The sequence below is a fragment of the Populus trichocarpa genome, chromosome 3 (genome assembly GCF_000002775.5).
Source record: "Populus trichocarpa isolate Nisqually-1 chromosome 3, P.trichocarpa_v4.1, whole genome shotgun sequence".
NCBI classification, from domain to species: domain Eukaryota; kingdom Viridiplantae; phylum Streptophyta; class Magnoliopsida; order Malpighiales; family Salicaceae; genus Populus; species Populus trichocarpa.
This window is the reverse complement of record NC_037287.2, coordinates 15,409,036-15,421,307: the sequence shown is the minus strand read 5'-3', so window position 1 is coordinate 15,421,307 and position 12,272 is coordinate 15,409,036. Positions and strand designations below refer to the sequence as shown.

The following is a 12,272-nucleotide window of genomic DNA, read 5'->3' as shown; positions in this document are numbered from 1 at the left end:
TTAAGATTGCTTTTCAAATTGAGTTAATAAAATAATTTTTAAAAATATATATTAATATTGATGGTTTTAAATTTAAATATGGTAGATTTAACTACTGCTATTACATCATGAAATAAATAATACTTTATATAAAATATTTTTTTATTGTTCCATTAAACTATCTACAATTCCATCACGTATGAAATACATCTGACAACTACTACAGTTTCCTTGATTTCTTAAGCGCGCAACAACATCAAGTAAAATTTAATCAGGAATAAAATTGAGATTGCGATCAAATTCTACGAATGTTACGTCATCAAGCGATCTCCGTCTAATTTATGGAGTGTAATTGAATAATGTTAAACACTAATTTTTCGAATAAAACACAATTAAAAATAAAAATTTAATTTAATTTAATTTTTTTATTTTACTGGGTCGGACCCGGTCCAACTGGAATAGTAGAGACAGTCTTCACTGTTTACGTGAACAGTAGAGTCACTCTCCACAATAGAAGAAGCAGCATTGTACTGCTTTCAATAATCCTGTGTTTTCAACGCAAATAATAGTAAGGTTCATGAACAGTGAATAAAATTCTATTCGTTACCTCATATTTCTTTCCCGTGGTTTGCTTCAAAAACAAAAACAACAAAATAAACAAACAAACTCTAAGAGAAACAGGCAACATGGCCTCTGCCAAACGGAAACACATCATTTATATTAGGCTACTAGATAACCCTCAGCTGATTTCACACAAAACTCTTCATTATCCTTCTCGAATGCAGCAAGATCCTCACGAGTCTCGGAGAACTCACTTTCCTCTGTTACGTACCCTCACCAATATACCAGTGCACGAAAAGGCACGTTTTGCATACATGAGGCCAGATTTGTGGTCAACGTGAGAGAGGCACCTCGCAATTAAGTCGCAATACTGGTGGAGTAGGGAGATCATGCACACAGCTCTCCGCACCCTGGCAAGATCATCACCAAGAACAAGAACAATAGAGGGTGGCTGGTAGATGATACCGCACTTGAATCTAGTGGGGACAAATTGAACAGTGCGCTTGGTCTTGATGGTGGCAACATCAACATTAACGTCCTTATTGGGCACAGCATCACCACGAAACATCAGGCAACAGGCCATGTACGTACTTTCCGCGGCAAGGATCACAATTAGCTATCATAGATGAAGGCTCGAAAGAGGCATACTAATGAGAATAAAGATCATGAGCAGAAACTAGTCAACTTGGACCCCACCACATCGATCCCTACTCAAACCATGACATCCCAAGCAAAAACTCGTAGAAAGAAAATGACTCCATGGAAGGACGCCTTCTATCCACCCGACTTGAATATTGGCATATACATGGGCATCAAGTAAACAAGTTCCCTCTTTTTAGTCACTAACAAGAAAACATATAAGCACACTAAGGCTACTAAAAGTAAAATGTAAAGTGAAATATCCTGAGTTTTCCGATGACGACGACCTTCCGTTTTGGTTCCCTAAGCATGGGAGATACATCTTAGACGGGGGTGCGTTTTACCGAGTGGTCGCAGACAAGAGACAGGTTTATATTAACCTAGAAAAAATTGCAATCAATGAGTGATTTGAGCCTGCTATTCCATGAAGTTAACAAACTCTATCAGTGCAATGTTTCATCTGTACAGATCTTCATAATTTCGATTTCCCGGGGAGAAGGTTCTGCACGGTGTTGAGAAATTCTCATCAAGTTTAATTCTTAAGAGAAAAACAAGCTGCCAACGAACTCCAAGACAGATGGGTTATAAGCAAGGACTTGTATTCAATGAAGAAAAACCAAACGGCATGATTCTTAACATTGCTAATATTAAAGCTCTACTCTTCATTTGCTTAAAACACACTTAAAGTAGTGTTTATTGATATATAATACGCATTTATATTGTGCAGTTAGACCTCTTTTTTTTTAAAAAAAATAACAACTTAATTAAATGTTTCGGAATCAAACATCTTAAAAACTTAATTTATATTATTGAATATTAAACAAATTAGTCAAACATATCCGATAACAACCCAACCCCGCATAAAGGCACCAGACCTATGATGTGACGAGTTTGTCAATGTTTTGGGAGTAATTGGAGGAAATTTCTCTCTCTAAAAACTTAAAAAACGGAAATTTTACAAAATATTTTTATCTGGGTACAAAAAAATATGATAGAACATAGTTTTTAAATCCAGTCCGGTTTAAAAATCCAGTCCGGTTTAAGATTCGAGTTTCAGGTTTTGATCGGGTCACCGGATCGGTCAGGTCAATTTTTATTTAAAAAAAAATTCAAAGCGGCGTCGTTTTAGTGTAAAAAAAGAAAGTCAACGAGTGTCAATCGAGTTTTTGACCGGATCACCAGGTCAACCCGCTGGGTTGGCCGGGTCACACCGGGTCATGAATTTTTCTATTTTTTCTTCAACTCGACCCGGTTCCAGCCCCGGATCGACCGGATTCCGAATCAATCTGCCGGGCCGGGCCGGGCCGGATTTCAAAACTATGGGCTAGAGGGCCATAATCAATCTATTAACAACAATAGCAGGTTTAATTGTGCTACGACAGACGATTATGATCAATGAAGGAAGATTAGTTTAGTTAAGGGAAAATTACATTGAGGTTATTATTTTTTTGTTTTATTTTTGTATTTTTAAATATAACACTTTATATCATAAACTTTAATAATTTTATATTACTTAATTTCCTATATAAAAAAGCCAACAAAAAATATCAGATTATTTATAAAATTATCATTATATTTTATTTAATGGCTAAATTATAGCCCTTGTAATATTAATACTATAATTTTGTCATTAAACTAAAATAAACCCTAACGACCACCATAGTTAACTTCTTTTTTTTTTCTTTTCAATTTTCTATCTTCAACAAGCCCACAAGAAATATTGTAGACCATTATTTTTTCTTCATGTTTTTCTCCCCTTTTTCTTTTCAATTTTCAGCAAACTCACGAGAAATAATCGAAGCCATTATTTTCCTTTTCTTTTTCTTCTTCTCTTTTCTTTTCAACTACGCAAAAAGCTTTGTACATAAAAACGTGCATCATCTGATAGTTCTTTAAGATTCAAGTGAATTATATGTTTGTGAAGAGATGACAAGAACACTTACAGTGAGAAAAAAATCATATAAAAGGAGAATCTAATTCTGTGTATATTGGATTGAAATGTAGTTTGTGCGTTTGTGTTGTATTATATAGGAGGATAAATTTATTTATTTTTTATTTTGTTTTAACTTTTAAGTTGACTAAGAATATAATATATAGTGTAATTTTCTAAAACACGGATGCAAAGTAAAATAATACATCATCTTCTTTTTTTATTATTTATTTAATATTGAGTTTATTAAGGATTGAGTTTTGTAATTTTTTTTGATTTGGTTTCTATAAGTTATCCTAATATTATGACATGAGTCACAAATTTTGAAAATTAACTTGATTAACTCATGTTTTTTGTCCTCTTTAATTGCTTTTTTTTTTCGAGTTTCATACTTTAATGTTATGTTGATTGAAAATTAAGCTTCACAATTTGTTTCAGCTTGTCTTCTGTGATGTTATCCTAATTTCATTACTCGGGTTGTGAGTTTGGTAAGTTAACTCAGTTCATTTAGATCTTCTTTCTTTTCTTTTTTTAATTATTATTTTTTTCAATTTCATCTTATAATATTTTATTAATATAAGAATTAAGTTTCATAATTTATTTCGGTTTGCTTTTTATAAGGTTAACTTAGTCTCATGACCTAGATCATGGATTTAGCGGGTTAGTCTTAGTTGATCCGTGTCATTTTTTTATCAATTTTTTAATTGATTTTTTTTATTTTATTTTTTAATATTAAATATATTAAAAATTATGGTTCATAATTTATTTTAATTTATCTTTTATAGAGTTATTATAGTCTTATGATTTGGATCGTGGATTTGACAGATTAACCTTTATTAACTAAGATCAATTTAATATGTTACCATTTTAATATTTTTTTTAAAAAAATATTATCTTAAATTTGTTTTGAATTAAAATATATTTTTATTGGTTATTTAAGTTATTTTTGAATTAATGATATAGAGAGGTAACATGAGATCATTTCTATATAGTTTTTAATTTATTTTTTTCTCCAGAAAATAAGTTATAATTTACTAAATTTTTTTTATGTTTAAAAATATTTAATCCGAAGTGTCAATTATCTAGCAGATACTTTTTGTATCAAGGAGAGGACGTAATTGTAATTATATAATGACTATATTCAAAATATTAATATATCATCCAAGAACAAAAATAATTATAAGCTGCTGGAGGGGGGAAGGAGTTGAGAAAGGAAAGAAAAGAAGGCAGAGAGAATAGTAGTAGTAATAGTAGAGTTGCGAGGAAATCGAGGAAGACAAGGATGCAGTGGTACTTCGTTGCCGTACTTCTCACAATTCTCACCAGCTCCCAGGTCACTCACTTTCAAATCCCTAACTATTTCCTTAAAATCTCGATACATCTCTTTGATTTTTTTGTTTAAGTTTTGAATCTACAATTCCTTTTAGCCACTGCTATTGATTTCTTGATTATGAAAATGTAATTAAGAGTTAATAATTATAAGAACATGAGAAAAGAGAGAGATCAGGCATTTCTGTCTTGAGAAAGAAAAGATGAATAATAGAAAAACCGGATGATTGATCGAATAAGATGAGTGAATTGATTTCGTGTGCTGTGATGGTTGGAGGACGTGGAGAGCATCCGAGGAAGTTAGATTGTATTTAGAAGAGTAATTTTTATGCTTGTTTTTCAGAAGATGTTAAATTATTAATGATTAACCTATCCTCCTCCTTTTATATTATGCTGGTAGGGCATTTTGACGACTCTATCTCAGAGCAATGGAAAGTATTTGTACGACTATGCCACTGTACCCTTTCTTGCTGAAGTTTTCAAGGTACTTTTTTTTTTTTGGATCATGATTTGTTAACCGGTTTTGTCCATGTAATTTGACATTCCTGTTTATTTAAAAAATGCAGCTGCTGCTTTCTACTTTGCTTCTTTGGAGAGAATGTCGGATATCACCGTCTACCAGGGTGACTACAGAATGGAAGAGTGTGCGCTTATATGTTATTCCTTCAATCATATATCTAATTCATAACAATGTTCAGTTTGCTACATTGACTTATGTGGATACGTCCACATATCAGATAATGGGTAATTTGAAGATTGTTACCACTGCGATATTATTCAGGTGCCTAGTTTGTACTATGATTATGAAACTATGCCCTTTGATCCTTAACTTTCCGAGTTACATGTCTTTTAGTATGAATTTAGCATCATTGCAGTTGATCCATTGACTGCCCCCCCCCCCCCCCCCCTTCTCTAAACTTCATTCTTTAGGTTATTCTTGAGGAGGAGACTCTCTAATCTGCAGTGGATGGCAATTGTTCTATTAGCTGTTGGAACAACCACGAGCCAGGTGATTATTTGAATTGTCTGTGCTGTTATTTAAGCTATTGTTTTTACTCTCCATGCTTTGTTTAGTTCTTTGGTTTTTTGTACTTGTGTACTGGAAGTTCTTATCGAGATTAAAGTTTTAACGACATGATCATTGTCTTTGTTTTAATGAGTTTTTTCATGATCCTAATTCTCTTTTGATTAACATTTATCCATAACCAGAAAAAAGAAAAAAAAACTATTTATGCCCTTTCTTTTATTGTAGGTCAAAGGTTGTGGAGAAGCATCCTGTGATTCTTTGTTTGCTGCTCCAATCCAAGGCTATATGTTGGGGGTACTATCTGCTTGTCTATCCGCATTAGCAGGTGTCTACACAGAGTTTCTTATGAAGAAGAACAATGATAGCTTGTACTGGCAAAATGTACAATTATATACGTAGGTATCTTTTCTCCACTCAATGACTTTTTCCTTTCCATATATTATTATAGTAATGTTGCATACAAGTAGTCATGCTAGAAATCTTGATCTGATATCTTCTTCCAAGCTCTTGGACCTATCTTTCACTTCTTTATATATTCCTGACCCTGCTCTATGTACATGCTATTTGCAATAGAGAATGTGGAGTCATTCCTTGGTAAAATATATTATTATATTCATCACGATGATGATGTAGGTATTTCCTTCCATTTCAGATTTGGCTCGATATTCAATATGGCTCGGCTTGTCCTGGATGATTACAGAGGTGGCTACGAGAACGGATCTTGGTGGCAACGCCTTTTCAATGGCTACAGTATTACAACTTGGATGGTTGTTCTGAATCTTGGATCCACTGGCTTGTTGGTTTCATGGTTGATGAAGTATGCTGATAATATTGTGAAGGTAAATTCTTTTTTTATGGCCCGTCATAAATCTTTCTCAGAGGATGCACACAAGCATGACAATATCCCTCGGTGCCGTGTGTCCCATAGATGCAGATGATGAGAAAATTTCAATGACAATGTTGTGAAAGGATTGGTAGAAACTAGAATGCTCCCTTGATTTTTCATTTATATACTGTAGTATCATTCTATAATATCTCCATCTTTTCAAGCTGAAGAGGGCAAGGGAGGACTAAGACCCAGGATCTCTCTGGATCCAGTCAGGGGTGGTTGCCCCAAAGCTACCCTTGCTTGTCATCATTCCATACTATCTGTTTGTTCATGAATCTGCCTGAAACCATGACGGAAGAGGGCTTTATGAGAACTTCATTCTTCTGGCATCATATGCAAAGCCATTTCCTCACAATGTATAGGATGCTCAAGCTTTATTAACTGTAATTTTCCATTTTGAACTCAAAGTCTGCTATAGTCATGCTCATAAGACTGCTGGTAAAAGACAAGGCTCCAGGTTTTTGACAAAATATCTTTACATGCCACCAGTGTTATAGGATGTACGAAAGTCTTGAGAGTCTTTTTACTTGTAATTTAGGCCCTTTAGCCTCAAGTGCCTTTATTAAAATATTATACTTTGTTTCTTCCTGTTTCAGGTGTATTCTACATCACTGGCAATGCTTCTAACAATGGTTTTGTCTGTGTACCTCTTTAACCTCAAGCCTACTTTGCAGGTACTCATGCACTCACAGGTTATCAAATATAAAATCCTTTCTGCCTATAGCATATGCTGGTTGATTTCGATACCATCAATGATGTTTTATTTTCCTTGTCATGCTGTAGCTTTTATTGGGTACAATCATCTGTATGATGTCACTGCACATGTATTTTGCCCCTCCAAACATGCTTGTGGATTTGCCTACACAAGTCAGAGCTGCTCCTGAGAGCCTGAAAGAAGTAGCAGTTGAGCGAAGAACAGATTCCTGATGTTTCTTGCACATCTCAAAAGATTAGCCTCTGCCAATTGCTTATTGAAAGTGGCATGAAAGCAATTGTTCTGCACAGCAGGCATGAAGAAGCATGATATCCTTTAATCAGAACCCATTCTACAAACAACTGAATTCTTCTCCACTGTTAACAAATGCTATATAACCCATCTATTAAGATTTTGGCTCTAGTTTCGAAAGAGAAAAAGGTCAATTTTGTCTAATTATTTGCAGTATCAGCTGATTATGCAAGTTCAAAGTAGAATTCAGAATCATTATCAATCATGAGATTCTTGTAATGTAATTCCTCTTATGTCCATTTTTTTCATTGATTACTATCATCCAGAAACATTGTTGTACTTGCAGGTGACAGATGCTATCAAGGTATGAGATATTTGCCAGCTCTTTTCTTCAAATTTTCCATTTAAGACTCATGAGACTTCCTTTGGTTGGATGAACGTTGGATTTTCTAGTGTCTGATCTTGACCCCATCGCTTCTTTTATGCCGACAGTGCCGTGCTTCTATCTATTAAAAGTATTACTTCGGCAGCCTTAGAAAATCTCGCCACATGATGCAGATTATTTAGCAAATGGTCAACCTGTATTCGAGAGATGACCTCTAGAATTCAGGCAAAAGAATAAAGAAGGCTAGCCTGAAGAGCTTGAAATCAATTCCTTCCATTCAAATCAAATTTAGATCTGCTGATCAATCGATTTAACCTGGTAAAGAAAGAGACGACTCTTGAAAACAATAGAGTTGGGACAAAGACTAGCCTAGGCAAGGCATGTTCTCCTCACCTCGCCCTAAGAAAGAGAATCCTTGCATAAAGAAGGTGTAGAGTAATCACCTAAACTTATTCTCATTCTATGTTGAAATCCAAAAGGTGTAGAATAATGACCTTTTGATGAATGAATTGTTCAAGAAAACAGAAAATTACTCTTCATTTCTGAAAGTTAGCTTGAAAGACGCACCTTGATCTCGAAAAAAAACTATATTATATGCTATTTTATGATTATGGTTCATATAGTAAGGAAATTCTAGCCATACGATTCCTTGAGCATTTGATTTGGAGTGTCACGTGTAGCTTTGTGTTCTCTAACATGCCCACATAGAACTATTAATGCCTATACTAAAAATCCATGAAAATCCACATTAAGTTTTTAAAGTTGCAGTACATGATCAAATGTTCTCCCTTAGTCTCTTGGATGCCTATAGATGTCAATTACCAGGCATGCTTATTCACAAAAGAGAGTTGAGAAGCTGGCCCAGCACTGCCTCTGCAGGGTTATGGCCTCAAGGATAAAAATAACGTCATCAAGCCATCAAAAGGAAACAACTGCTCTTCCTTCCAGATGCCATTGCAGGCAGTATCCCAGGTACAAGAAGAGGGACTTTAGCCATGCCTGAGTAGAGATTGGGCTGTTGCTGTTGGAAATGTTAACAATCCGTCATTTGGTAGGCAGTGATTATTAGTAAGTGTGCCTACATGAAAACCATATATTAGTGTCAACAATAATCTGCTTGTCCTTGCTAAATACATTATTAGCGCTAACAATTTGGTTACTAATTGAATATGAAAATCACATATAATATGCCTTCTCATCCACGACATGAACAGATATGATTGGTAGGACCTGATTGAAAACATCTGAAAGTCTTTTAGTACATCAAGTTTCTTGATGTATTTCCTAATTGAAGAACTCCTCTTGCATGGACAGGACCAATGTATCAGGACAAGTAATGGCTTTTCCAATTGATGAAGCTGTGCTGATTAATGGCATATTATACACATGTTCAAAGCATCACTATGACTCATTACAGACGTTGATAAGTTTTTTTTCTTTTTAATTGATTACTATTTCATGAATCTTCAATATATTCTGACATGAAAGATTCTACCAAAGGAAAGAACATAGCATTTTTCTTCTATTAAATAACAATTATTTTTTAAAGTGTTTTTATTCGGAAAAATATTTATATAATTTTTTAAAAAAAATTATTTTTAACATTAAAATATTATAACGATCTAAAAATATAAAAAAACAATTTAAAAAATAATAATTTTAAAACGCACTGCCAATTGCATTCCCAAACAACCTCGCTGGCCACTCATTACTCTCTGATGATTGATCCATCTTTTCTTTCATGCCTACAGCTCTGAACTGTTCAATATTTTGCATATACATCCCTGGTAGTGATCAAGGATGAGAAGGTTATTTCTATTAAGAGTAGAGAAGATATTTCACCACACATGATGTGGATGATGATAGCATATAAATATTAGAGATCAGATCATATAGGATGGTAGCTTGAAAATTGAAACCCATTCTTTCCATTTTAGAATAGGTCAGTTGGTGAATCGAGCAAGCCGCCCTAGTGAAGAAGACGAACTACCCATCGAAGCAGGCAAGGAATAGCATGAGAGGCTGCTCCTCTCGACCTCTCGACACAAGGAAGAGTCCTTGCATAAGAAATCCCACATTTTTGTGGGGGCTAATATTATTAAATAATATTGCTGAGTCAAGCAGCCTTCGATTATGCTCGATATTAAAATGATTGGATCTGAATTGGGTTCATCAGATAAAAACGAAGTGATACAGATTTGTCCCCATTCGGTGGAGCCCATTTATAGTATGCCTTTTGGATCATAAGGCCATCCCGTTCACCATGAATGGCTAGCAAAGAACCCAAGGTTAAAACCAGGTGTTGATTAGGGCTTGATCAAGCCGTTGTAACTCCTCGCAAGCGTCCTTCTGCCCTAGCACTCTCCTACACAATCATAACCAATAATAATAATAATAATAATAATAATAACAATGAGATTGAGTAGTGTAATTTAACTTATTAGATTTTGGGTTTGGTTTTTAAAAATCACCGGTTCGAATCTCACAAACCTTAGGATCACTGAACGCTTAGATGGTCGTTAACTTCAGGGTCCGTGGGATTAGTCGAAGTGCCCGTAAGCTGACCCAAATATCCACATTAATTGAAAAAAAATGACAAACAAGGATGTAAACATATCATTATTATTAATTAACAAAAAAAAATAAAAAAGGCGGTTGGTTGCTTTGACTCGTCATCACCTCGTATAATATTATTCGTTGTAATAGTTTTTTTTTATATAGATTTTTTAGTTCTTAAAATCTATATTTTTTTTGAAACCGTTACCATTACTTGCACATATTTTTTTTATACTAGAAGAAATTTGAGTTGATCCACGAGTTCGCGATACCTACTCTACGAATAAAATAAAGGGGCGGCAGGTGGACATCATCAAGTTGAGTAGCATGAGTTTTGGTGAAGTCGCCGAAACTTTAAAGAGATTAGGGCTTCGCAAAGCTAACACTAGACTAACTGAACAAAATGGAATGGCTGAAATAAATGGGTCTGGTGTCTCTCATGTGTTTTTGAAGAACCCTTAAATGCTTAAATTAGTGTAGTGGAGGAAGAGGGTGCCCTTGGATAGCACAGATCATCTAACCTTTCATATTTCCAAGCAATTCTTATTTCAGGGATCTACCATCTGAGTTAAACTCTATATGTCAAGACTTCTGGTTACATGAAGGCCAATATATATAGTTTAACGTGGGTGTCCGGGCCAGCTTGCGCGCACCTCGACTAATCCCACGGGCCCTGAAGTTAACGACCATGTAAGCCTCCAGTGACCATCATATGAGCAACCACAGGGCTCGAACCTGAGACCACAGAGGGAGCAAACCTCTTGATCCCAAATTTTTACCATTGGGCCACCACCTAAATGGTTACTATATTCTTACTTTTTGAGGTACTGGGTTGGTTGGCAAGTGCATTAAATATCGTTTCTACATTGAACGTTTGAAAATACCTAGATAGATGATATATGATTATAATTCAAATGGTAAAGGAATTGTAGCCATACGTTCTTTTTTCATGCATTTAATTTGGATTGTGATATGTAGCTGTCATTGCAAGAAGATATATATTGCATAATGGAACTCAGCCCTCATTAACATCATAGCATGCGTACAATACAAGTATAAAACCATGAAAAAAAAAAAAGCTTCACTTTCAGGTCATTAATGCATGCCATCAAAATTGTGGTTTTTAGGTTCTAGGACGTGCTCAAATGTTCAACCTTACTCTCTAGGTTGTCTATAAGAGGCCAATTGCTAGCCCTGATTATGCTCAAAAGACAGAGAGTTGATAGTTGAGATGAGTGGAGTTAGCTGCCCAAGCAGTGTCAGCTCGGCCATGCCTAAAGACTTGAGGCCTAATGGGTATAACCAGCATCAAGCAAGCAAAAGAGGCACCTGCTCTTGCTTCCAGATGCCACTGCATTACCCAAGGTACAAGAAGTCTGACTACGAGACCATGCCTGAGTGGAGATTGGACTGCTTGTTGAAAGAGTACGGGCTGCCTGCTATTGGAGATGCTAACCAGAAGAGGAAGTTTGCCATGGGAGCCTTCCTTTGGCCTTCAGAGAATGAGTGAAAGTCCTCAATTTGATGGTGATCATCAAATTTCTGCACATACTATCATGTTGTACGTAACTCAATCTATGTAATGTATTGTAGTAAGAAAATCATGTATTAAATAATTATTAGCATGTTTATGAAATCCATATCCTAGTTTTAACTGTGTTTTTTTTCCTATTAAATATATTGAAGATTGCCGGTAAGTTGATATATAGATCAACTGGTATTCATGTCTCATTCTTCCTTCTTCCTTGTATATATATATATATATATGCTAGCTCTAGAGGCTTTGTTCTGCTCATGTCTCATTCTTCCTTCTTCCTTGTATATATATATATATATGCTAGCTTTGTTCTGCTAAATTCTAGAGGCTTTGTTCTGCTAAATTCTAGAGGTTCACCAGGGTGAAAACATCTCGCTGAAAGGTTGACCCTGTTGAAGCACGGGAGAAACTCAAAGAATAGCATCAACCTCCTCGTCTCGCTATAATAAAGGGGGTCATTGTATTAAAAAATACCACATGTAATAATAATTGTA

The 12,272-nt window shown here is 35.0% G+C and overlaps 2 protein-coding genes and 1 pseudogene across 2 annotated transcripts; 2 read left to right on the top strand and 1 right to left on the bottom strand.

The window, feature by feature from the left end:
- Window positions 1–699: 699 nt before the first annotated feature.
- On the bottom strand, window positions 700–1,501 carry LOC112327006 (uncharacterized; annotated as a pseudogene).
- Window positions 1,502–4,273: 2,772 nt separating this feature from the next.
- Window positions 4,274–7,681, top strand: LOC7458227 (CMP-sialic acid transporter 1). The gene is made up of 8 exons (XM_002304510.4): window positions 4,274–4,442; window positions 4,839–4,922; window positions 5,005–5,219; window positions 5,369–5,447; window positions 5,691–5,860; window positions 6,118–6,304; window positions 6,951–7,028; window positions 7,138–7,681. The coding sequence occupies exons 1-8, from the start codon at window positions 4,392–4,394 to the stop codon at window positions 7,279–7,281; spliced, it is 1,008 nt and encodes a 335-aa protein (XP_002304546.1). The 5' UTR covers window positions 4,274–4,391; the 3' UTR covers window positions 7,282–7,681.
- Window positions 7,682–11,359: 3,678 nt separating this feature from the next.
- LOC127905057 (uncharacterized) lies at window positions 11,360–11,972 on the top strand. The gene has a single exon (XM_052451219.1). The coding sequence runs from the start codon at window positions 11,473–11,475 to the stop codon at window positions 11,749–11,751; it is 279 nt and encodes a 92-aa protein (XP_052307179.1). The 5' UTR covers window positions 11,360–11,472; the 3' UTR covers window positions 11,752–11,972.
- Window positions 11,973–12,272: the final 300 nt, after the last annotated feature.

Coding starts and splice junctions, on each gene's coding strand:
- LOC7458227 (XM_002304510.4), top strand. CDS start 4,392: ATGCAGTGGTACTTCGTTGCCGTACTTCTCACAATTCTCACCAGCTCC. Junction 5,220..5,368: donor ACCACTGCGATATTATTCAG/GTGCCTAGTTTG, acceptor TTCATTCTTTAG/GTTATTCTTGAGGAGGAGAC. Junction 5,861..6,117: donor CAAAATGTACAATTATATAC/GTAGGTATCTTT, acceptor CTTCCATTTCAG/ATTTGGCTCGATATTCAATA.
- LOC127905057 (XM_052451219.1), top strand. CDS start 11,473: ATGAGTGGAGTTAGCTGCCCAAGCAGTGTCAGCTCGGCCATGCCTAAA.